The 27,873-nt window shown below is 39.6% G+C and overlaps 1 protein-coding gene across 1 annotated transcript in view; it reads left to right on the top strand.

Moving 5' to 3' along the window:
• The window catches only part of adarb2.L (adenosine deaminase, RNA-specific, B2 (inactive) L homeolog), a 415,479-nt gene that overhangs the window by 271,302 nt on the left and 116,304 nt on the right, over window positions 1–27,873 (top strand). The window contains exons 2-3 of the mRNA XM_041565811.1: window positions 1,853–1,939; window positions 24,833–25,740. Coding sequence (XP_041421745.1) covers window positions 1,853–1,939; window positions 24,833–25,740 — 995 coding nt within the window. The remainder of the gene's footprint in view (window positions 1–1,852; window positions 1,940–24,832; window positions 25,741–27,873) is intronic.

Below are 27,873 nucleotides of genomic sequence, written 5' to 3'. Positions count from 1 at the left end.
CTCTAACAACGTTATCTGCTTTCACCCATGCACTCATACGACCCATCCAAATGTTCTACCTATCTGAGAATTCCAATAAGGTCCTCAACTATATTCAATAACTCAGTCTTACCTTTTGTGAGTGGGTTCCAACCATCTATTCCTACACATATATTTCAACTCACCCATGTATCTACCTCTGAATGGCAACTTTTATGCCTGTCTTACTGAGCTTTACAATCCACTCACACCAAGTCACGTACTCTGAGAATTATCCACTATCATTAAAGACAGACACTTTCGTTCAACCATCCACTCCAAAAAAATTTTTCATTACAGTTCATTACAAGACAGTTACTCATTATCATACACCAGCCTCCCACTCCTAAATGTGTCACCTACTTTGAACTAGACATTAACTGTCACCCAGTTTCCATTTCAACACAATAAAACTCACACCGACAACTCTCACCAAGCCCACCTAGTCACACCTATTCCTCTTATCCTAAATAATATATTCAGAGACCCACTCTTTCCTGCTATTTACTCATCATTGTGACCAAATCTCAAATAGTGTACCAATTACCCTGAGCCATCCATTCTAAATAAAGTATTGATGCTAAAGAGTAACATTCTCTGACAAATATTCCAGCATTCCATTGTTTGTGTAAGTACCAGATCTTTTAAGCAGATCCTAGGAAAATCTCTCTCTCTCTCCCTCTACTGTCAGGGATCCCGACAGGGATACTGTCATGGAAAAACATGTTTTTCCAAAACACATCAGTTAATAGTGCTGATCCAGCACAATTCTGCACTGAAATCCATTTCTCAAAAGAGCAAACAGATTTTTTTATAATCAATTTTGAAATCTGACATGGGGCTAGACATTTTGCCAGTTTCCCAGCTGCCCCCAGTCATGTGACTTGTGCCTGCACTTTAGGATGGAATTACTTTCTGGCAGGCTGTTTTTTCTCCTACTTAATTGAATCAGTCTTAGTGGGACATGGCTTTTATTTATGAGTGTTGTTCTTATATCTACTAGGGAGCTGTTATCGTGTGTTAGGAAGCTGCTAACTCGTTACCTTCCCATTGTTCTGTTGTTAGGCTGCTGGGGGGTAAGGGAGGGAGTGATATCACTCCAACTTGCAGTACAGCAGTAAAGAGCGATTGAAGGTTATCAGAGTACAAGTCACATGACTGGGGGCAGCTGGGAAATTGACAATATGTCTAGCCCCATGTCAGATTTCAAAATTGAATAAAACAAAATCTGTTTGCTCTTTTGAAAATTGGATTCAGTGCAGAGCAGCACTATTAACTAATGCATTTGAAAGAAAACATGTTTTCCATGACAGTATCCCTTTAAACTCACATTTCTGGTGACCAAAATAGCAGTTTGGAGTTCAGTTTGTCAGCATATCGTCCCATTATTCATTTCCTGACCTTACCCAACCCCCCTGCCTAACTGTGTCCTAAATTTCTCTCCCCTTGTAGCAGTAACAAACAACCCTTGCCTGATAAAGGAGCTGCTCTTTCTGCTTCATTAAGTACATTGGACAGCAGTTTCAAAGACCCAGTATCATTCAAATGTCTTTCTATTGTGTCTTTTTTTTTTTTTTTTTTTTTTTTTGTTAATGTATTTGCAGAGTACCATTCTTTATTCAGGCCTTTCTCAGCAGAATCAGTTAAGATACAGTGTATTAATAAGAGTGAAGTATTAAATGAATGTAGATAGCAATATTATTTTCTTGCGGCAGAATTTTTTACTTGTGCACAAATCACAGAAATTAAAGAAATTTTAATTCATGCAAGACAATAGGGCCGAAAATCAAAAAGAAAATCAGGTTTTAAATTAAAAAAAATCTTTTTCTTTCAGAAAAAATCAGCATGCTGTCAACTTTGATCGTACCTTTCAAATATATAAGCCCTGGCGGAACAAGTGCGGATGATGAAGACAGTTTAAGTAAGTTTCTTACACTTCTATATCAATATATATACCTTGGGGGTGTAAATAATTTAGTAATTAAGATTGCATATAATTTTATAGTTAAATATCTTATCAGAGGACTTATTCCAAAATACGTTATTATTGATACCATTAACCTTTGATGCTGCCATCTTATCTGGCTTTTAGATTATGATGGGGTTTAGTTTAATAAAGGTAAGTGACCTGTTATCCAGAATGCTTGGGACCTGGATAACAGATCTTTCTGTAATTTATCTGCTAGAAATTATTTTAAACATTAAACAAACCCAATAGGCTGGTTTTGTCTCCAATAAGAATTAATTATATCTTAGTTGGGATCAAGTACAAGATACTGTTTTATTATTTCAGAGAAAAAGGAAACAATTTGCAAAAATTTGTATTATTTGGATAAAATGGAGTCAATAGTAGATGGCCATTCCATAATTCGGAGCTTTCTTGATAATGGGTTTCCGGATAACAGCATCTATATATAAGTATAAATGCTGACTCTGTATAAAGAGGAGGAAGAGGATGTTTTTACAAACTATTACATTACCCCCAACCGTATGCACCCAAGTCTAATACCAATAATCAAGTCCACCATGTGTAGATGTCCTCCCTATGGCTGGACAAAAACTTCCAACAAGGCCAACAATGTTTCAAGTTCCATTTGACAATGCCTTCTATTCTATGAAATCTATATTAGCTAGAAATGCTCTCATCTTGTGAGATAATTATCAACATATTTTAAACAGGAGCCCAAAAGCAATTTTATAAATATTTTATAAAAATTATTATTACTATTATTATTAGTAGTAGTATTATAACGTTTATCATTTTATATTTTACAGAAATATATAGTTCTTTTCATGGTATTGAGGTTTTTTGTAGTGATGCTTTGAAGTGACATCATTTGAAATCTGAGAGTTCCTGACAATCATTTCACTTTATTTTTATAGCCCCAACATATTCTTCAGTGATTTACCGAGATTATTCTGTAAATTCCCCTTTAGATTGTAAAATCATTTGCACAGGGCCTTCCTCACCTTTTGCACTGGTACTGGTCATTATGTATGTAACTATGTGTAATTCCTGTGATTTCTTTGTATAAATACAATAATACAATAATGATGATGATGATGATGATTTATTGTACAGTGCTGCGCAATATGTTGGCACTCTAAAAATATATGTTATTAATACTAATAATTATAATAATTTATTCACCATTCCCATTAGTTCCTGCCCCAGTGGAGCAAAACATACACAGGCTCAAAAGATTTATAGACTGTCAGGAATCAAACTCTTGTCTATTTGTTGAATATAACTGCACCCTTCTTCTGAGCCACTGGGGTCCCTTAAAGTCAGTGTGGGTTTGTTATTATGATGGACTTATGCTATCTCTCTCTGTTGCTGTCTTGCCCCACCTTCCTTATTAAATTCATCTGTTGTCAATTAACAATCTTGCCCCTTTTATAAGCCTGTTACAAGCAACTCCTGGTTGCTTGATCAATAAGCTCCACAGCCAAATCTAGCCTGTGAAACCTTGTTCTTTGCCTTGTTCCGCGTTCCAAGTCTCTGGTATTTTGACCCGACCTGTGACCGATTACGCTTCTGCCTCCTCTTTTGTACTGCGCTCTCCATTTGGTAAACTGATCCCGATTGTGACTTTAATTATGCTATCGTCTCCTGTCATTGATCTGTTCTGCTCATCTGGTATATTGACCTGGCCTGTGACCCCGACCATGTTCCTGGTTCTAAGTCAAAAGATAGCAGTACTCCCATCTTGCAAAGATAAAACTGCTTTTATTATTTCATACAGCAACTCCAGCAACGTTTCAGAGCATCCAGGTCCTTTCTCAAGCTGACAAAGTCAGGATAAGAAAGGACCTGGATGGTTTGAAACTTTGTTGGAGTTGCCGTATGAAATAATAAAGGTGGTTTTATCTTTACAAGATGGGACTGCTGCTATCTTTTGACTTTGAGCTATAAGGTATGTGAAGGTGAACACATCTTTTACGTGCACCCCCCAGAAGAAAATACATATAACGTGTGCTGGAAGATTGCTGTTTGTGGTAAGTTCCTGGTTCTCCCATTCAGTATAACATGCAGTTCCCTTGCTTGCCTAGAACTCTTCCCTTGGTCCTGTCATATTAAGACCTGGCGGCACCCGAGTAGCGCAGGGCTCCTCCCGAAGCCAAAGGTGGTTGCTAAAGTTGGAAGAGAAAGCCTTGACCAGGACCTTGGGGTTTGTTCTAGGTTCGGTATACCAATCGTAACATGTTTATTCACTAGTTACTGTTTTGCACCATTTTTCAATAAATCTTTATTTTTCTATGCCTTCCGAACTCCGTTCTCCTATTTATGGTTGTACACCGGGTTATCCAGTATACAGGCTCCCTTCTTCCTATCTGTCCTCAGTGACAGAATGTGACATATACCTTGTTCTTTAGGTTTTTCATCTGTCTTGGCCAACTAATCATCAGTTTATCCACCGTCCAAACGTTTTTTTTCCTGTCCTCCTAAAAACGTACAATCTAGTGGGATTTGGTTATAAAAATATAGCATTCTGTCCCTTAAAACAAGGTTTAGAGGCCCGTTTAGGGCCATTGTTAGGGCAGTATACATTATATTATAAACATATCACGCTAAAAGTATTCCAGAGCTGTATTTTTCCAGCCACCCATTCTCCTTCTGCAGCTTCACTATCTGTCATCCCTTTGTGATGCCCTTGCTTACACCTTGCTGGAGGCTGAGTAGTTCTGTGCCTTACCTGTCTTCATTGCTCTCTAAGGCCTGAAACTCTTTTTTTTTTTCTTGTTCCTCGCTATTTTTAGAATTGATCTCCAAGCAATGTCCATCAAATTCCCTTATTGCTATTTCCATTTTATTAAAAGACGCTTTGTGCTATAGGGAAAAGTATAAAGCATTGCGATAATAGGTCACAAAATGGATTCCTCTAATATACTTGCACTGTCTTGAATGCCTCTGATTAACATGCCTGATGTTCTGCTTTTAGTAGGAAAGAATCTTGTGAAAGGGATTTATTTGTCACTTTCACGTTAAGTTTTCTTACTTATAACAATTGAGACATACAGCTATTTGTGGCATTTTATTGTCAAGCTGAAACACTCCTCAAAATTGCAAAATGAAAATTAAGGAAATGTAAACCCTCAAAATGAATTAATTTATACATTTTCAGAGTTCTCTTATGAGCACTTTGCAAATTATATTGTTATTGTTTTATATATTTTCTATAATAAAGAAATGGAAACTACAACACCATCAGTTGGTCGGGTCAACTGGCCTGACAGAAAAAAATTCTAAAGAACATGATGTTGCTCTGCTTAGAATAGAGCAGATAAATGATCAAATGACTCTTCTTTGTACTTTTCAAAGCATCAGTAGAAGACTTTCATCTTCACCTTCTGATATTTTCTTTAAACTGTCAGGTCAGTCAGCAGATCTGACCATAAGATGGGGACAACATTCACCACACTAAGAAAATGAGGGGGGGAGTGAACTCATGTTGCGATCTGATCACACAACTAAATGAATGGGAACAGGCACAACCCCCTAGTGAACCACCATGCAGGGACGTATTTAAATATAGACAACCGAGGGCGCCTATATGCTAGATTAATTTTTAAAAGCAAATAAAAACCTCTCCCCAGCCATAACCAGAGTCTTACCTTGTACATAGCATTCATCATGGAGAGGAGACTACGGAACCATGCGTGTGACATCACTTCCGCAACTTGGGGTGCACAAAGGTGTGGTGCTTAGGGTGGCACCAGAGCTAAATAAAGCCCTGCCTCCACATAAACTCGCTTAAACATAAATAAGTATTGTACCATCAAACCCAATTCTTTGGACTCCCTGACATGTCAGCAACCCAGCCCAAGGGGTCTTGTGTGCAATTTAAGACACATCACTCACTCACAATTTAGTAGCAGCAGACTTAAGGGATCAAACTGCAAGCATTTCCTACCAGCTGTTGCAGTACACAAACTACCCTTTCAATGATGATAATTAAACTGTCCTATGACATTAAAACTTATTAGGTGTGTGGCAGGAACCTTGTAGCAGAAGAAGCAGAAACCGGAAACAAGCTTTATTGCAGCAGGGGCAGGCACACAAAGCAGGAAATGTGTCTCTAGCAGAAGTGGGGTTAACAGGCAAGTAATGGCATGCAAAAGTTCACAGCAAGGCACACAAAAGGTTAAACTCCAGAGACATACCAGTATCAAAGACACCAGATATCAGATTAGGATCAACAGTATTTACAGCAGGATGACCTACCATAGACTGGGTGACCCACAGTAGGGTGGCCAACCATGGTCAAAGAAACCAGTGAAGTGCCCTCCATCTTCGGTGAGGCTTATATGTTTGAACTTTGCAGCATGAACTGTGGCCTAGTGTGGACATTGTGATTCCACAACCTTTACAGTGGACCAAACTGGCACAATCATCACATCCACTTCATCACTTGCATGCTATGAACAGGGTTTACACGTGTCCAGTTGTGAACCATAAAGTTCATACAAAATAATGCAAGTTTGACCACAGGATTGAACTTGCTCTGCAAAGCCCTTTCCCTCGCTGCTGAGTTTTCTACTCAACGTGATACGGTCAGTGCCTCCTTCTGGTATGCTACTCTACCCTTCATAAGGCCTTCTCCCATAATATTTCCATTAGAAATTGAATTGAAAAGGGAAGATCAGATGGAGCACAACATGTAATATCATGAAATAATGATCCATTTAAATGGAGTGACATGGCAGCATGCTGAGTCATTTGAGCCAAATATTGAGTTGGGTTAAAATGGAAGTCCATCAATTTCAATCCCATGAACCCCATATATACACATATTTAGACAAATCTATCTATACCCTTACATATACAGTATAAACTATACCAATACCTGTACTAACTGTAGGGGCAGATTTACATAGGGTCGAATATCGAGGGTTAATTAACCCTCGATATTCAACTGCCGAAAGTAAATCCTTTGACTTCGAATATCGAGTCGAAGGATTTACCGCAATTAGTTCGAACGATCGACCGATTTGAAGGATTTTAATCCATCGATCGAACGATTTTTCTTAGACTAAAAAAAGCTAAGAAAGCCTATGGGGACCTTACCCATAGGCTAACATTGCACCTCGGTAGGTTTTAGGTGGCGAAGTAGGGGGTTGAAGCTTTTTTTTAAAGAGACAGTACTTAGATTATCGAATGGTCGAATAGTCGAACGATTTTTAGTTCGAATCGTTCGATTCAAAGTCGAAGTTGTAGTCGAAGGTCGAAGTAGCCAATTCGATGGTCAAAGTAGCCAAAAAAACATTCGAAATTCAAAGTTTTTTTTATTCTATTCCTTCACTCGAGCTAAGTAAATGTGCCCCGTTAAGATCCCAATAGCCTTGGATATTATGCTTGTTCAAGAAATCCAAGACACTGTAAATAATATTATACTAATATGTATTTGCAAAGGGGAATCATGTCCCCCCTCAAGCTCCTCTCCTCCAGAGAAAACAAACCATACCTAGTCTACCTTTATAGTTCTATCCCTGTTACCAGTTTAGGTGCACATATCTGCACTCTCTCCAGCTCATTGATATCCGGACTGAAGCCCATAACAGCACTACATACTCAAAGTGAGGCCTTACCAGGGACCAATGTGAATGACCTATTTTATACAAGACAGTACTTTATTTACTTTAGTAGCCATTGAATGGCACTGCCTAGAATTACACAATTTGTTATCCACAGAAATCCCCAGATCCTTCACAATACATAACTCACATTTATGTTATAACTTTGCACTTACCAACACTAAACCTCATTTAGCAGTTTTCTGCCCAGTTTTCCAAATTAGTGAAATTGCTCTGCAAAGTGGCAACATTGTGCATGGAACATATAGTTATGCACAAATTAGTATCATCAGTAAAAATAGAAACAATACTTTCAATGTCCACCATAGTCTCTGCCATAGAGGTTCTTTGATCTTGAATCATTCGTACATGAAATGCATATCTAACATCCCATTGTGTCTGCCCATTTGAAAGGGTTTTAGAAAATAAGTGGACACTTTCCTTGCAAGCAGAAAAAAATATCACAACTTATTTCCAACGAAAGTCCCTTTGTTCAACACAATTCCAGTCTTATTAAATATTAGATATTGTTTCAGGCACATATAAAGCCTTTAGATTGTGACCATTGTCCCTTTAAGCCCATACAACATCTAAATCGGTAAAAGAACAAAATAATATTACTTTTGAAAACATATATAAAGCTTTTATGGCCATCAGAAGACTGTTTCTGGGCTCGTTTGATCTGATGTGATTTATTGAAGCTGTCAAAAAGTTTCCTCTTTAATGAAATTTTTTTTATATCACTTTGCTGAAGTGCGACAGTAAGTCTCAGAATTCAAATCTTCGTTGGAATCACCTATCTAATCACAGACAGTAGAATGCTGGTGCAGTAATCCTTCTTCCCGGTCCAGTTGCCTTAGTGTGCTATTAATGGTCCGGAAATGTTTGCTGCAGCAATCTTCTCAGGGGCTTATTCTGGATTTTGCATTATTATTATTCTTCATTTTTCTTTTATTAAGTGACTGATTCCTCCCCGCAATAATGACAGGCACATCAGCCATTTTAAATTGCATCATTTGTCAAGTTAAAGCAAGTACAATACATAATGCTGCTCTGCGGTGTGGCGTTTTCTTTGGAACAAGCTTTATGAGTCCCTAAAACCACATAATTGACGACAGTTCTTTTTAATATTTTCTTAACAAGCCAGCATAATATTGATTTGTACTCTTAGGGGCATATTTATAAGAGTTTAAAGTTTAGCCCAAAAATGTGTAAAATTGTGTAAAGAATCTCTTTAAAAATTCCTATATATAAAGCTTTAAATCGGTGATCCCCAACCAGTAGCTTGTGAGCAACATGTTGCTCACCAACTCCTTGGATGTTGCTCTCAGTGGCCTTAAAGCAGGTGCTTGTTTTTGAATGGTGCCTTTTAATCTATGATCTTGTTATGAGCTAAGGTGGTAACCAGTAGAAATGATCAAAGGGTGGCTTTAGCTGAAGAAAGATTAGGGTCCTGGATGTAAAGAATAACATACCCCATTTAAATAGCTTTGGTCCCTTGCAGAGGCTTCCCTCCCCCTTCCAGAACAACATTAAACAAGACTGCCCCATTTGTCTGTACATGCAAATTAAATGCAGAGTAGAGCATCATGGTTGATAGCCATCTTCCCTGGCTGCCTAACTTCATTTTCCATTATCTCTAGAGGCCAGGAGCATGCACAGTTAAAACTATTTGGCCTTGACTTCAACTGTCCTTGTTGTAACCACTGATTTCAAGCAGAAAAAGATTGCAGCCACCAGCTCTGATATGCAACTCTGCCTTTTATTAATGTACGGGCAAAAGGGCAGTATGTAAGGCCTCTCCAGCTCAAGTTATATGTAGTAAATGGCTTTCATTCTCTTTTGGACACATATTCTAATTATGGCACACAAAATTCCATATGGAAAGTGTTTGTGCCTAACCTCAGTACTTCCACATAGATACAAGAAGTAATGTGCTAAATCCCAATGGTGCATTTTAAAGGGAATATTACAGGTATTCCAAAATGTATAAGAGCAAACCATAGCTAACACAATGCTTTACATTTTTTAGTAGAAATGTAGGCAGGTATTAAACCAAGGGAATGATGTATTATACATTGGTAATCTGTCAGGATTTACCAGTTAGATTAACTGTACAATACCCTTGGCTGATGTTGGTGAATGGTATATATATACAGTATATGTCTGTCAAATGAGCTTCTGCCTATGGTCTTTTTCTTTAACTTTAAGCCCCCTAGGTTTATTTGTTTGTTGCAAAAAATGTCATGTGCTCATTTAAATTTAAACATTTGTAATAGAGATGCTTTCAATGTAATCTTTATTGTTGAAACATTTTGAAGAAAAATAAATTTGTAAAGGGAATGAGAATATGACAGTAAAACGCTTTGGCAAATAATCATTAAACTGTGTTTGAGCCGGAGAACTGGGTTCTATCTCCATTTCATGCTATCATTGGTTTACAAATTAAATCGTCCTTCTTTCTCATCTGAAAAGGCTCAAAGTCAGAGGAGTAAAATTTAAAAGCTGCCAGCCAGCCTGATCTTGGGTATGACTTTTACAAATCCTATGTATTTAGTAAGTTTGTCAAAGACTTCTTTCTTGTAGGGTTACTGCTGTTTTTTGTAAGGGTTATTTAACCAGGTTTCCTTTGCCTTTTGATTAACTCCCAGCAGGCTAGGGTCTTATAGACTCGTGTATCATTATTAGATGCATAACCCCTCTCAGCTTGACGTGCATTTTAGATTTAATCAAAGTAGAATTCTATCGCAGCCATTCATAGGTGTCTATTAATAACTGTTGATGAAATGCAAAATAAATAGGATTTGTTCAGCTACAGCTGATTGGGAAATATAACTAGGCACATTCAGGAAGAAAGACTCCTGTTTTGTTTAAAAGAGTTAAGTGTTTAAAAAGCTTGTATGGAAACTATATGTATTTGGTATAGTAAATTATACCCTACATTCTCCGCCTATTTTCTGTAAATCCTTAAGCCAGAGTTTCCTTAGTTGTGGAGAAGCCAATTCAGAAAGTGAAAAGCAGTTAGTGGAGGGCCTAGCCTGTTGGGATAAGGTTTGGCTAAATTCTTACCTGCTGTCCTAAATGTACTCCTGAAAGCCCCACCAGAAGGTCAGGTAGGGTGAAGTTACCAGCTAGATATTATGAAACCAAAGAAGCAAATAACATTTTTGATACACTATATTGTGGTGATGCAGCAAATATAGGATTTGGTTCAGGATTTGGCCTGGATTTGGCCAAGATTTGGCAGTTTCCAGCCAGATATGGATTTGGTCAAATCCAAGTGAATGACCGAATTGAATAAAAAAAAAATCACATGGCTTTTCATCACACAAACAGGTAAAAAATGTTTTCTTTCTCTTTCCCCCCTATCCCCCTAATTTATATAAGCAAATTAGGGTTCAGATTCGGTTCAGTATTCAGCTGATTCTTTCACAAAGAATTCGGGATTTGGCCAAACTAAATAGTGGATTTGGTGCATCCCTACTATACATTCAGACAATCCGGAACATGCCCCACATCTGCAAAGACAATGAATAGAAGTAAGGAGATACAACTGTAATATGAACACATCTGCATTGTGGCATTTTTTAACACATGACAGTAGTAAAATGTTTCTGCTTCAGATTTTATAACTAGTATCCAGGGTAAGCCTGCAAAGTTCCCAAAAGTTCAAGCCTTGCTGAATTGTTATTCTTCTCTCTAACCCTGTAATACCTCCACCCTTTGTGGCTGGTACAATAATGTTCTTCAGATGCTTGTTAGGTTTTGCCAGTCATGTTTTATATTGTTAAGAAAAAAAAAGAAAGAAAAACATGGCTGAAGCTCAAAATAGTAAGTGGTGTTTATTTTAGAAGGTGGCTTGTGTTTTTCTAAAAGTTTTGTCTGTTTGAAAGCAGAATAACCTTCAAGAGAAACAATATTATCTCTTCAAATGTAGCATGGAGTAGCGGATGACTAGTTTTTCAAAGCCCTTCCGACCTCAAGACATAGGCATTGTCATTATTAGTGATGCATTATCGTTCCGACTACAGTGGGATGCGCACGCTACCTATTTAACTCTTCTGTGCAAGGCAACTTAACACAACACTGGATACAATAAAGTAGGAGTTAGATGGATGAGAGACAATGAATAATTGAATACATTACAGAAGGGAAGGTATGAAAAACACATTCAGTGACTGCTGAATTTTGCATAAATATCCTTCTAAAAAAACACAATATCTGAATGAGATACGAACTAAAATTGTACAATATTGAGCTTAGATATAATTAATGGGATATAATAGGGATATAATGTCACAAAGAATAGGCTTGTATATCAATTTTCATAGAATATATTTCTCATCACTGTCTAATGTTGACTGAAACTTGACATGGAACCCATGGTTTTCCCCTCTGAATCTTCCCAGTAACCCTTAAAAAATGGATGTATAGACAGATTAAAGGGATACTATTAGGGATGTAGCGAACGTCGGAAAAAAAGTTCGCGAACATATTCGCGAACTTGCGCAAAAATGCGAGCGGTTCGCGAACGGTTCGCGAACCCCATAGACTTCAATGGGAAGGCGAACTTTAACATCTAAAAAAGACATTTCTGGCCAGAAAAATGATTTTAAAGTTGTTTAAAGGGTGCAACGACCTGGACAGTGGCATGCCAGAGGGGGATCAAGGGCAAAAATGTATCTGAAAAATCTGCCTGTGTGTGCTTGGAAGAGATAGTGTAGGGGGAGAGCTGTTAGTGATTTCAGGGACAGATGATAGTAAGTTTGCTGGCTAGTAATCTGCTTGATACTGCTCTGTATTGGAGGGACAGAAGTCTGCAGGGATTTGAGGGACATTTTAGCTTAGGTAGCTTTGCTGGCTAGTAATCTACTGTTCTCTTTAAACAACTGCCATACGTTGACCTTGTAGGCATTGTTTGCCCAGTTTTTTTGGACGCAGCCACTGAAGCACAGTTGCCAGAAAAAATATGCCATATAAATGCTGAAAATAGTCATTTTTTGCCATACGTTGACCTTGTAGGCATTGTTTGCCCAGTTTTTTTGGTCGCAGCCACTGAAGCACAGTTGCCAGAAAAAATATGCCATATAAATGCTGAAAATAGTAATTTTTTGCCATATACGTTGAGTCAACGTATTTTAGACAGAATGTGAACAAGGTCACACAGCTAGATGGCAGTTGGTTGAATAACACACTGGGCAAAAAATGCCTACAGGGCAAATAATGCCTAAAAGGTCAACTTATACACTACTACAGCGATGGATACGGATTACGTAAAATATATTATGGCTGCTTGAAAAAAGTCACTCCGGTGTTTTTCTGGAGACGGTAATATTATGGATATTTAGACAGAATGTGAACAAGGTCACACAGCTAGATGGCAGTTGGTTGAATAACACACTGGGCAAAAAATGCCTACAGGGCAAATAATGCCTAAAAGGTCAACTTATACACTACTACAGCGGTAGTAAAATAAAAAAAAGTAAAATAAAAAAAAAATGAATATTAAAAAAAAAAATTAAAGTTGGTGCTGCTGAACTACTAGGAGCAGCAGATTAGCACACCAGTCCCACTCCCCAACACTGCTAGACTAATAGCACTGGGCTCTTATAGTAGTAGTAGTAGTAGTAGTAAAACAACAAAAAAATAAATAAAAGCAGTCCTTACAAGGACTACTGTTATTGCAGCAGTCAGCAGATGAGATCAGAAGCAGGACAGCTGCCCACTGCAGCTACATACAGAGCACTGCAGTAGAAGGTAGATTACTAGCCAGCAAAGCTACCTAAGCTTAAATGTCCCTCAAACCCCTGCAGACTTCTGTCCCTCCAATAACAGAGCAGTATCAAAACGATTACTAGCCAGCAAACTTTCAACTGTCCCTGAAATCACTAACAGGCAGCAGCTCTCTCCCTACACTATCTCTTCAGCACACACAGGCAGAGTGAAAAAACGCTGCAGGGCTTCGGTTTTTATAGGGAAGGGGAGTGGTCCAGGGGAGAGCTTCCTGATTGGCTGCCATGTACCTGCTGGTCTGGGGTGAGAGGGCAAAAAAAAGCGCCAACAATGGCGAACCCAAAATGGCGAACGTCGCGCGACGTTCGCGAACTTCCGGCGAGCGCGAACACCCGATGTTCGCGCGAACAAGTTCGCCGGCGAACAGTTCGCGACATCTCTAGATACTATCAGCAAAATAAATTGGCTGGTTAAACATTTTTAACAATTTAGAAATTTTAGACATTTTTCAGCTTGAATATTTTATGGTACACATCAGTCTCATCCTAAAGTAGCGATTCCCAAATCCTGGGGTCTGCCCCCCCCAGGGGATCTTGGAGCAGTGAAGGGGGGGGTTTAGCCTGAAGGCCAGTCTGGGTGAGAACTGAACAGATCGCCTTTTTGATCTCCACCTAGATATACCCATAATCTTGAAATTTAGTTAGGTGGGATTTGAGGTGATTATGTTTTTGCTGAAATTATGACTAAATGATTGATATATCAATCCTATATCCCTACAGCCAAGGGAGGCTCTGGTCTTTGGTTGGACCTTTTTTTTGGTTGTGCCTTTGGTTGGACCTTCAAGAGGCTCCCGGTGTGAAGACTTACCCTGGTGGTCTAGTGGGAGGAGGTCTACAGGGGACGCCCGCCTCGTCGCCGCTCCTCTGGGCCGCTTCCTGTTTTAATTGTGCATGCGCGCTGGGGTGTGACGTCAGCGTGCAGTGGCGCAAAATTTGAATTATTTAAAGCCACAAAGCAGGTTTTCTCATTGCCCGTTATAGGTGTGTTCCTGGTGCCTTTAGCTTTTGCTATTCTGGATTCTGAGCTTGATTATGATGATCTGTTGTGACCCCTGCCTGTTCCTGACGATTCTGACCTCTGTATCCTGACCCATTGCCTGAATTTTGACTACCTCTTCTGCTATATCCTTCTGATTAATCTCCCGGTTTTGACCCTTGCCTGCCTGACCTCATCTTGAATGCTGCCTGCCCAGACCTGGCCTGATTTGTTTACGCTTACTTTCTGCCTGCCTCGACCCGGCCAGTTCCAACTACAATTCTATCTTACACCTTGTACCACGACCTTCTGCCCAAAGACTTTGCTAACAGTCTCTTCTTATCCAAAACCTCTAGCCTTGCATCTCTCGTTTAAGTCCTGGTGGCATCCAAGTAGCTGAGGGCTCCTCCCGAGGCCAACGGCTGTCACACTACAGGTGAACCATGAGCCGAGACCAGGGTGCATGGCTTTTGTTCTGGGGTTGGGTGCCGACCGTGACACCCGGACAGAGGTTAGACCTTCAAATGAGACTTAAATTGAAAACTGCTGTCCTAAAGAGTATGAGAGTGAGTATATCACAGTTTATTTAGTTGAGGATAAAACAGGACTTTTTTCTAGCTCCACAGTTGCATAAACTACACTCAAAAGGGTAGATTTACTAATGGGTGAATTTTCGCCAGCGCCAGTTTCGCACACCTCACACCACTTAGTCAGGTGCAAACGCAATACGACTACACCAATTCACTAATATGCGAAGTTTCGTCCTGGGCACTGAACGCTGGTGACTTTTCGCTAGCGTTACTTTGGCAGTGTGAGCATTTGATAGCGAAGTTGCACTAGAGTTCGTTTGTGCCTAGAGCAAATTCACTAGTGAGCTTGTGCTTAGATCAATTTGCATAGGGTGGGTAATTTAAAGTTGTATGGAAGTCTTTATTATAAATGTTGGTGCAAATGCTTGAAGTTACCACTTTTTATTAAAAATGTCCAGGGAACCTTAATAAAGACAAGAGAGTTAATATAATGCCCTATGCATAAGGCCACTGTAAAATGAATGTTCAATATCTTATGAAGTGTCTGGAGAAAACCGGTTACCCAAAAAAAGTTTATGGTAGGACTTTTGCAAGCAATCCCACTTAAAAAAAGGAAAAGTCGCCAGCATTTTGTGAACTTTAATGCATTTTCGGCACACAGGATATGAAGATTGAGGAAGATCTAGCTTCTTTTAAGCACTTCGCCTGGTCTGAGGTGGCGAAGTCAAATCTGGCGAAAGAGGTAACGTTCAGTAAAATCCTCACTTTACTGAATTTGCGGAGTAACAAAAAGTCCCCTGGCGATAGAGTGCAAACGAACACTAGCGAGTTGGCACCTGAGTCTGTTAGTGAATAGGCAATGTCCCTGAGGATGATAACGCTGGCGAATTGTCACTAGCATTAGCCACTTCGTCCTTTAGTGAATCTACCCCAAAATATCCCTTGGGTCCTAAAAAGGATGTTTTTCTTATACTGCCCTATGCACATTTTAGTAGTGTTTTTGCATTCTGTACCATCAATTCATCTTGAAAGAACAATACAACACCAATATAATGAGATTTCTTTTTTTACAATATTTTTAAACAACCTGACAAGAAGACATTATTTTGATTGCAAACACAAATATCCTCCCTTCAAATATCTTAATTAATTGTGCTTGGGTTCCATGCAAAACATTCAAGACTAATAGATAATCATTAAAATGCTGCTAAACTGTAAGAAGAGAGAGAGAGAGAATTTCATTGGTTTTTTTGCATTCATTATGCATGATAATTGAGTCTGTACAAAAACCTATTAAGCAGCAGCACAGAGCACATTATAACATATTGAAAATCAAAAAGAGTTTCCACAGTTCTTCTACTATAAGAGACCTGATCTTAATCATAGGTTCCTGAGAATGTTCGACAGCTCAATCAGTGTGGCATTGGGCCTGAATTCTGCACGGTCAGAAAAATCAGTCAAAAACTGAACCAAATGCCAATCCTAATTTGCATAAGCAAACTTGGGGCGGGGAGGGAAATTGTGTGACTTTTTGTCAAAAAACAAGGAAGTAAAAAATGTTTTCCCCTTCCCACTCCTAATTTGCATATGCAAATTAGGGTTCGGTTTGGTATTCGGCTGAATCTTTAGCAAAGGATTCGGGGGTTCGGCCAAATCCAAAATAGTGGATTCGGTGTATCCCTAGATTAAATATTATCTTTACATTAATACTGTACAATAATACTGTACAGAGAGTCCATGTGAAGCATAAAGCTGGCCATAGATGCAAAGATCCGATCGTACGAATCATCGTATGATCGGACTTTCCCATCTCCCAACCCGCCACTAACCATTCAGATCAAAGTCTTACCAGTCAGATTAGTTAAAGAACAGAAAAGCAATGTTCTGCCCCTGACAGCAATCATACGATATCTATGTCCAACCAAAGCTAGTGACAGTCTCCCACTGAAAATCTTACGATCGGCAATACATGCAGAGATATTATCGGCAGCCGACAGAAATTTTCTAACCTGTCCGATCGACCAAACGACCGATCTCCGCCGGACGAAAAATGTCGGGACTCTCCAGACTCGGTTAGAAAATCGTACGAATCCTAGATTCGCACGATCAGATCTTTGCGTCTATGGCCAGCTTAAGAGTTTTCCCCTTGGTTAGCACTAAGCAACTGAAGACTGGAATATGTAAAAATTGTCCTATGTCAAAATTATTCGGACGCCCATTGACTTTAATGCATTTGGACAAAATAGGCGTACCTATAAAAATTTTCATGGGCTTCAAAATTTACGTGCATCCAAACTATTTTGACGCCCTTTGACTTCAATGCGTTTCGCAGATTCGTTTTGTGAAATTCAATGTAAATTCAGGAATTCACCCGGGACAAATTCGCCCATCACTAGCTGTATAGAGTAATTGATCATTTTCAGTTTCCAGTGATGATGGCACTTTAAATTACAGTCTTTCCCTGCTCACTTGTGCAACAGGATCCACAAATAATTGGTTTGGGACCATTGTATTATTGTCTTCCAAAAACCCAGCAGTGCAGAGCTTCTCAGAATATCAATGTTACGGTTTGAACAGAAGTCAAGAAAGTGGCTGAGTTGCTATGAAATGGTCATGTTTCTCTTATATCAAGTATACAGCTGATCAAATATTCTTTCAATGTCAGTAAACCTCACACTCCTTTTTGCCTCTATTACTAACGTTAAAGAGCACTTGTAGAGGTGCCAGTTAAATGGGTGTATTTTATAATGATCTGTAAAAAAGGCTAAAAATAATTGTACTCCTTATTGAACTGTTTCCTTCGAGTTCAAAACAAAAGAGATGGAAAATGAGACCTTACCTGAAAGAGTGTATTTTAACATCCACTGATTCGTAGATAAGATTGGACAGGGGATGTACTTAGTGCGGTTTTCCAGAATACCCAGTGAAAATTATATGTTTTTTCTACTTCTTCTTCCATTAGGTTGATGTTGAGTATTAAAGGCACCAGATCTCAACTCAGATGTTATTTAGTAAATGTTTCTGATTGATTGCTATGGGTTACTTGACTTGTGGAGACTCTGTAAATGCCCCCCTCCTCACACATATTTTTGATTCCCTTCCCAGCAATGCACTGATACAAAGTACTTTGGGTGGAAAGACCACCTCTTGTTTTATTACCATGTATACTGTAATTAACAGCAAACATAAACATACATATTACTAACTATCATACTTCTTGAACCTCATAACTTTGTTGTGGGTGGCTGACTGCTCCATCTGCTAACCAGGTGCAATGGCTACTTAACCTCTGCTTTCTCTATTCCTACACTGCTCCACTTCCCTCATGGACCTTCCAAGACTAAAATCCCCATTATCTCATAACCCACACCCTTTAGGGCGGCCCTCTTCAACCCCTAGTCATGTCCATATCACTTCACATGTTAGAGAGATGGTTCTGATGGGCCCGGAGACCCAGTACAAACTTTGCAACTTGTATTACATAATTTTATTACACTTCTGTGGTTCCTCTTTTATTAGTCCACTCACATAAGGGAAGAGGTAAGCCAAAACATCAAATAGCAGAGAGGCACTGGGGCTCTAATTTTGCTTTCAAAGGGCTTTTGTACTTGCATAGAAGCCCTATGCTAAATTTAATAGAATTTACAGAACATTTATCTGCCCTTTTGTCTTAGTATTCTGCATAAAATCCCTCTAAAGCCCCTAATTTAGCTAATGTTAAAAGTAAAAATGAGCATCTTGTAAACTGATCCTTCTGCTGTCTTTTTTCTTTTACGCTTTGATATTGTTTCTTTTTAGCCCTAATCCAGTTATTCAAAGCATATTAAAAAATTATAAACTAGCGTTAAACTTAATTATGTGTCATAATAACTTAAAAAACTGAAGTAACTGAAACATTCACACATAACAACCCAAACATGAAGTAATGGAATTTCTTAATGAAAATTGATCCCAGAGTCATGGAAACTGATATCCGTAACTGAACAGAGCAGGTTATTTATAGACCCCGAAGCAAATCATTTTATTAGAATAATAAAATACTTGAACTATTAAAAGTATTAGGCTAACAAACAGGACCTTTTAGGGGAAGGCATAGATCACCTTTGACTAGGGTTTCCAGATTTTGAAGGATCTACTGTAGTCTTATTTTGTTACAAGAAAGGTTTGATAATATATTTTACAGTGGTATTGGGACCACTGATATGATGTGACAGTTTTCACGGCCACTAAGAACAGAGCATTTCGAGCTAAGAAACAGTGACTTGATTTCCTATGGAAAGTTAAGGACAGTTAACCTTGAAAACAGAACAATAACTTTTGTGGTTACTTTTCTAGTTTGTGCTGAAATTACTTCTGCTACATTTTCTACTATGAATTTAAGTTCTGTAATAGCCACATCCCCGACATTATCCTCACTAGTGATGGGCGAATTTGCGCCGTTTCGGCGAAAAATTCTCGAATTTCGCGAAAAATTCGCGAAACGGCTAATTTTCGGGCTAATTTTCGCTGGCGTTTCACGAATTTATTCACTGGCGGCGAATCACGCAAATTGGCCCGAATTCGCGCCTGGCGAATAAATTCGCCCCATTTGCACCTGAGGAAGGGGTTGACCCCGAAAGCTTGTGCCAACTCTGCTGAATAAATGTTCTAAAAGGCAAAGCCAATTGTTTGGTGTGCTTCCTCCCTGGGAATTCTTGTATGAAAATCGGGCTTGGAAGTAGCTGGAGGAGTTGAATGCACCCTAAGGAGAAAAAGTAAGAAAAGTAAGTGGTGTGCCGAAGAAAATGTATGCTGGAATAAATTTGCCCATCACTAATCCTCACATTAGTCTTGTACATATCACTTCTCTTGCTATACCAAAGACCGTAAAAGCTTATCATATACTATACAGAGAAGGTATGCGATAAGTCTAAATTAGCAAGGAAACTCACAAATATCTATTGAAATGAATGCCTCTTTGGCGTCTATCTTTTTTCTTCTCTACCCATTATAAAAGGTGCACCAGAATTCAACCTTTTGCCAGTTACAGACCTGTCAAAACTTTCTGATTATTCAGGAGTCAACCATAGTTATTTTTACTACAGGAAGCACGGTCTGGGTAGACGGTAGTGTGGTCTAGGCTGAACAAGCATGGTCTGGGCAGAATGGAACTTGAGCAAGAATCATCCTAGTTTAGATCTAGGGACACTGGCATCTGTTCGCAACCAGGAAAGGGAAAGTAGCAATAGAAGGCTTAACACTGGAAAACCTTGAAGCCAATTACAGCACTGAACATTCACAATTCTAGACCAGGGGTCGCCAAACTTTTTTTCACCCGTGAACCACATTAAAATGTAAAAGAGTTGAGGAGCAACACAAGCATGAAAAAAGTCCCTGGGGTGCCAAATAAGGGCTGTGATTGGTTATGTGGCAGGCCCAATATGGACTGGCTGCCTCCACAATGCTATATATGGCAGCGGCACCTGGGCAAGTGACTATTATATATTGGCTTTTGATGACAGTATGACTGACAGTGGAGTGGAGAATTCAAATAGCATTCAGTACTACTAGAATAAAAGAAGTATTCCAAATATTTGTTCTGTACGGTACCTGATCGGTTCTGAACTTCTGAATAAACTCTGCCTGCCCTGAGTGTGCACCCTAGACGCAGCAGCCACCACCAGAACAGATCCGTTCCAAAGCCAACACCCAGCCAGTAGGGATGTCGCGGACTGTTCGCCGGCGAACTTGTTCGCGCGAACATCGACCGTTCGCGTCCGCCTAATGTTCGCGAACGTAACGCAACGTTCGCCAATTTGGGTTCGCCTTAGCTGGCGCTTTTTTTTGCCATTTCTCCCCCAGACCAGCAGATACATGGCAGCCAATCAGGAAGCTCTCCCTCCTGGACCACCCCCACACCCCCTGGACCACTCCCCTTCCATATATAAACTGAAGCCCTGCAGCGTTTTTTCATTCTGCCTGTGTGTGCTTGGAAGAGCTAGTGTAGGGAGAGAGCTGTTAGTGATTTGAGGGACAGTTGATAGTAACTTTGCTGGCTAGTAATCTACTTGATACTGCTCTGTATTGTAGGGACAGAACTCTGCAGGGATTTGAGGGACATTTTAGGTTAGGTAGCTTTGCTGGCTAGTAATCTACCTTCTACTGCAGTGCTCTGTATGTAGCTGCTGTGGGCTGGGCAGCTGTCTGTCCTGCTGCTGATCTCTCATCTGCATCTGTTCTTCAAACCACTGCCACCTAGCTGTGTGAGCTTTTTCACATTCTGTCTAAATATCAATAATAATACCGTCTCCAGAAACACCACCTGAGTGACGTAGTGTGATTTCTGCCCTTTACAGCACAAAACGCAGCGCTGTGTCAACAATGGATTTTTTAGAAACATATTTGCCCTTGATCCCCCTCTGGCATGCCACTGTCCAGGTCGTTGCACCCTTTAAACAACTTTAAAATCATTTTTCTGGCCAGAAATGTCTTTTCTAGCTTTTAAAATTCGCCTTCCCATTGAAGTCTATGGGGTTCGCAACGTTCGCGAACCGTTCGCATTTTTGTCCGGACGTTCGCGAACATGTTCGCGAACATTTTTTCCGACGTTCGCTACATCCCTACCAGCCAGCCCTAGAGGTCATCACGCAATATGCGCGGAGCTGGTGACGTGAAGGAAGCAATGGAGCGATGCGCAGGTACGCATGTGACACACCGCCACCGCCGAGGACAAGTGAGGGCAGGCTGGGCAGCAGCAGGAGGGAAGTGACTAAAGGTGCATTACACACATATTTACACAAGCGAGATTTTTTTTCTTAACCACACAATATCAGTCTATTACAGCGGCTAAAATGCCGTCCCTTGTATTGACCCATTAACAACACTGCATGTTCATAAGGTTAAACCAACCTATAGTCAATGATGGCACTTATCATTCATAAGGCTAGACCAACCTGTACCCATTGACAGCACTGATTATTCATAAGGCTTGACCTTTAAACACTACCAGGGCCAAGACAATCTACAGCATTCAAAAGTTCACAATTCCAAAGCCAGCTAATCTCAGTGCCATCAAAACAAGATAGGGGTGAAATGAAAGTTCTACATCCAACATATTATAAAATATATCTCAGTTTGGTTTTTCAAGAAACTCCACAACTAAGACAAAAATGAGTGGCTATTTTAAGCCTGTATAAACATAAGGGACAAAACAGCAGAAAGTGTTTTTATTTTTCTCCCCTGTATATTTAAATACCAGCGTAAAATAAGCTCTTTTAGCGCCCACATGAATGTTTCAGTAAAACAAAATGCCATTTATTTTCTTTTGCTACACCTAGAGAAGGCATTGACTTCACTATTTCTCCATGCTTCGATTTTATTTCTGTAGCGAAAATAAATAGAATGCCATTGCTGATTAACAAATAATTCTTCATATTATTTTTTTTTATCTCTTTAAACCCAGCAGAGCAAAACTGACCTTTTGTTATGCACAGTAGGTATCCTTGATAAGCAATAATTAACCCATGCTGTAATGTAGCGGCCAGGCACTGCTTTCTGCAGCCAAGAAGATACTTTTTCATTAACCTTAACAAGCAAAGAAAAATCTTTACTAAGTTCCTTTTTTTTTTTAAAATGTATAATAGCATACCCCGTTCATTAATAGGAATATCTATGCGGGCATCCTTTTGATTAATGTGTTCAAGGTAAATGAATTGTATTAAACACTGTGGTGATATACCTGGCTAATTCCCAGAGCAGGCTTTCCAGTAATGAACTGGTCACCTGACCCTTGAGTTATAACTGAACTTAATACATTGGAATAAAAGAATCTCCAGATGTACAACCTTGAATGGGAAATGGATGACCTTGCAAAGGGCAAACGATTTCTGCGAAACCCAGTAGCTGTAATTTATCAACAGCAGGAGAGCCCAGAGCTTGATAACCTGACGTAAATGAACTTTTTTTTCACTTGTAATTCTTCTGTGACATCAATGATGAAAATGATGTGCATTCAAGTTAGCCATGCTCTTTTCTATCATTTACACATTTCATGTTCTGGTGGAGGCCGTTGCTACCTGTTAGGAATGCTTCAAATTTTTATTCCCACACGATCCTCCAAATTACTTAATAGTCTAACAGGTTGGTGGAGTATCCATCTCCACTGCAGTAACATGAAATATAATGGAAACCGGAGAGTCTTCAAATGTGAATAAAGTGTTTTTTATTGAAGCGCTACATGTTTCGGACCCCTTGCACCAGAGGAAGGACCCCTGAACATGTAGTGCGTCAATAAAAACCGCTTTCTTCACATTTGAAGACTCTCGGGTTTCCATTATACTTCCTGTTAGGAATGCTATAAGCAGCTGAGTAGCTGTTTGCCAAAATGTTTTTGTTACACCATATACCGCCTGTTTAAATTCTTTCCAGAGCAATGCCCAGGTTAATGAATCGACGTTGTATCAGGAGAGTATAAAAGTGTATAGGGAGTGATGAACATGTGCAAACAGGAGACCTAAAAGCAATACACAATGAAGTTATATTTTATGGCCAGTGACCCCATGAGTGTGGGTTGCATTGGTCAACATGAAAGGGCAAGCTGCCAGACTTACGTATAGTTACATAATTAAGTTAAATATTTAAGTTGGGTTAAAAAAAAGACCAAAGTCCATCACATCCAACCCCTCCGAATGAAACTCAGAGCACATACTTACACACACTCACACCAACCCCTCCATACACTCACATTAACTGTACTAATTGTAGATTTTAGTATCACAATAGCCTTTTTACATTATGCTTATCCAAGAAATCATCCAAGCCCCTCTTATAGTCATTAACAGAATCAGCCATCACAACATCACCCGGCAGTGCATTCGACAACCTCACTGTCCTCACTGTGAAGAACCATCTACCCTGCTTCAAATGAAAGATCTTTTCCTCTAGTTTAAAGGGATTGCTACTGGTGTGATGATCTGTTTGTGGAAAAATAGATCTCCCGCAAGCTGTCTATAGTGCCCTTTAATGTATTTATAAAGAATGTCTTTTCTCCATAGAGAACAATCCCAACCATGCCAATCTTACTGCATTAATTACAATCTTTATATCTATATTGAGAGTAGTGATGGGCGAATTTCTCCTGTTTCGTTTCACCAAAAAATTCACGCAAAACGTGAATTTAGACGCCGACGACAATTCTGATGCTGGCGACAATTCTGAAGCCCATTAAAGTCAATGGATGCCTAGAATTGTCGCCGGCGTCTAAATTGTTGCCAGCATCAGAATTGTCATCGGCAATTTTGCAAATTTATTCACTGTCGGCTAAGCGCGGAGATTCGCTGCAAATTTGTGCCTGCTGAATAAATTAGCCCATCACTAATTGAGAGGTAATTTACTGTTGAGCACTAAGGGACACCATTCTGCACCTATAGTATCCAATGTCCACTTCAAAGCTTTTGTTGGCTGCGGTGAGCACCAGTGTTTCATTGTAAATGTTAAAGTGACACAAGACAAGTATTATATTGCAGTGCAAAGTGCACCTTGTAAATTTTGCCAGTAGCAATTTCTTGCACATCTGGTGTAGGGTACAATGGACCATACAGTGTCCTATAACACCTGTCTTAATCAGGTGGTTAATTAATCTAAGAGTACAGTTCCCATACCTCTGTTGCTTATATCATCCCTATGTAACTGCCAGCTCAATGAATATTGCTTCCTATCTGGCTGGACTTCTTTTTCCATTGTTTTCCTGGTTAAGAATCTATAAAGTCTGGTGTCCAGGGTTCAGGCTCCATCACTAAGGGTACCAGACAGCAGACCATCATGGAACTTTGCATTGATGAAAATGAAAATATTTGTGTTAGACTTTAACTTCTCTTAAAGGACGCCTGTGTATGTGAGAGAAAATGCAAAATGTGCTATTGTCTTTTTTACTCAGCAATTTGTTTTTTTCTTTTGTTTCATAGGTACAAGCAGCACAGAAGTAAAGGAGAACCGAAATATAGGAAACAGAGATGATCACGCTTTGTCATCAAGTGACAGACCAAAGGTAGGACCACCTAGAATGAAACGGAAAAGACCTTTGGAGGAAGGAAATGGTGGGCATTTCTGTAAGCTGCAAATCATCCTGAAGAAACTTTCATGGTCCGTAACTCCCAAAAACGCCCTGGTCCAGCTCCATGAGCTAAAACCAGATTTACAGTATAGATTTGTTTCTCAGACTGGTCCTGTTCATGCTCCAGTATTTTCTGTAGCTGTGGAAGTAAATGGACTTACTTTTGAGGGAACTGGGCCTACGAAAAAGAAAGCAAAGATGAGAGCAGCTGAGCTGGCTTTAAAATCCTTTGTACAGTTCCCAAATGCTTGCCAGGCTCATTTTGCAATGGGAAACTGTATGAGCCCATCAACTGACTTTACATCTGACCAGGCAGATTTTCCAGACACGCTGTTCAAGGAATTTGAACCATCTACCCACAGAGAGCATTTCTCAGGCTATAGCCCAGTTAATAATGAACTGCTTTCTAGTGCATATCGGCATGGGAGATTAGTCTGCCATACATTGGATTTAATGGGCCATGCTAAGCAAAACAAGCACAAGATGGCATCCCCAGCTGAGAGAGAGAAGAACCCAGTGGTGATGCTAAATGAACTGAGACCTGGGCTGAGGTATGTCTGCCTTTCCGAGACTGTGGAGAAGCAGCATATCAAGCGTTTTGTGATGGCGATGAGAGTTGATGGGAGGACATTTGAAGGCTCAGGACGTAGCAAGAAACTGGCAAAGGCCCAAGCAGCCCAGAATGCACTACAGGACCTTTTTAACATTCGCCTGACCACTCACATGCCTAACAGAAGTAAATGTAACCATTTGCCACAGGTGAGATGAGATACTTTGTCTAGTCCAAACAGTGTTTATAGTTTCTGATAGGCAGGCACTGCGAGTATTATGTTTATAGGAGTTCTGGTTTCACTTTATGAGCTCTATAATATGGATATGCAATCATTTAATTTTCATTTCATTTCATTTAGCTACATTTGCTATGGCGATAAAAGCCCTGTTCCCAATAGCAAGGGTTCTGTTTTTGTGCTGCAGTCTTCACTAAAGTTAAAATGCAAAATTCTTATGCTTTTCAGAGCTGTTAAAGGACAAGGAAAGTCTAAAATAGAATAAGGCTAGAAATGTTGTATTTTGTATACTAAATATAAACATGAACTTACTGCACCACAAGCCTAATCAAACAAATGATTTATGCTTTCAAAGTTGGCCACAGGGGGTCACCATCTTGTAACTTTGTTATACATCTTTGCCTCACCCTGACCCTGCACATGCTCAGTGTGGTCTGGGCTGCTTAGGGATCGTCATAAACAAAGCTGCTTGAGTTCTGCATGGCTGGGAAGTAAGGCAGGGGCTCCCCCTGCTGTTCATAAGTATGATTGTTTCCCTGTAGAGCAGTTAGGGACCGTCTGACAATTCCTATCCACAGCAGTAAATGAAGGGAGAATTTCACTGCATACAGTCAGGTTTCTTATAAAACCGGTGCACATTTTTTAATTAAAGTATATTGGAGATAGGTTTCTTTTTCATTAAAGAAAGTAAAAATTGGATTTAATTTTTTTGCCTTTCCTTGTTCTTTAATACCAAAACAACAGAAAAAATATAAATTTTTACTGATCTAGTGTACTACTTATTACTATACAAAATATTCTTTGAAGGTCACAATATATTTACTATTACAGGGTAATAAAAAGGTACTAAGCTCACTTGTTTTTTTGCACTTTGACACTTATCCGTATCCAAGTGAAATGTTGCACACACATTGCTGACTCTTTATGCTTGACATATTTGTAGGGCTTAATATGTACAGTATACAACACCCGTAGTGTTTTTCAGTGCTGCAAATATATGGGAAGGTAGGTTCACAAGGTGCAGGGTAACACTATATTTCCTGCCTGGTACGGCTGCATTGAGGCTGATAACACGGTGCTCTGCATTTTGACATTGTTATTTAATCTGGGATAGACGCAGAGAGCAGTCATTGTCCTGGTTCTTGTTCTTGGCTTATGCATGAAGGGGTACTTCTTAATACTCTTGAACTTGTGTCTGGGGCAATAGTAAATGCAGTGTCATACTGGACCACCAGGACACCAGGAAGACTCCCAGTGGACCCTGGTGTCAGTAGACCCTCCTGCTTACCCAACCATTTGCCTTGTATGCCTATAACTTTGTCATTCATCTTTTCTAAACAAAGAGGAGAAATGGAGTTAAGACTAGACAATAGTAGGTAATAGGAGTAGAATATGAATAATGAGAAGAGGAAAGATGAATGTGGAGAATGGGCCTATGATCTAAGGAAGTGGCCAGTAGCTTACAAGCAACGTGTTGCTCACCAACCACTTAAATGTTGCTCCCAGTGGCCTCAAAGCAGGTGCTTATTTTTTAATTCCAGGCATGGAGTAAAATAACAGCCCTTTTGTGGCACCCCCAGGGACTTTGTTCAAGCTTGTGTTGCTTCCCAACCTATTATATCCTAATTTTCATTGTTGTGTGTATTTTTAGCTTCTCCCTGTAACCTTAATTCCCCTGATACTAACGGTGTGGGGTGGAATGTTAAACATTAGGTGACACCAGTGGGATGGTGATGTAAAAATTGTGACAAAGTCTGGCTGGATCTAAAAAGCCACAGCAACCAATCAATATTTTACAATTACTGGTCAGAAATGAAATATTGAAAGCAAAAATCTGATTGGTTGCCATGCAGTTCCAGACCTTAGCGAAGATACATTTACCCATTAGTCAATGCACTTTGAGTCAGGTAGGTTAACACAGGGCCAGTCCTTAACACCATGAAGTCATGATTGGCATCTATGTTAAAAATGCTGTCAACTACAGACCCCACACACAATCAAATTACGTTATTAGTTTATGGGTATTTTCTTTCTAGCCATATCAATATCTGTGTCAGGTAGAGCATCATTTGGGTCCTGTGCACTGTAAAATGAACCGCCACTT

This window comes from Xenopus laevis, chromosome 6L (assembly GCF_017654675.1).
Source record: "Xenopus laevis strain J_2021 chromosome 6L, Xenopus_laevis_v10.1, whole genome shotgun sequence".
Classification (NCBI taxonomy): domain Eukaryota; kingdom Metazoa; phylum Chordata; class Amphibia; order Anura; family Pipidae; genus Xenopus; species Xenopus laevis.
Note: the sequence above shows the minus strand (reverse complement) of the source record. Positions and strands in the feature narration are given on the sequence as shown.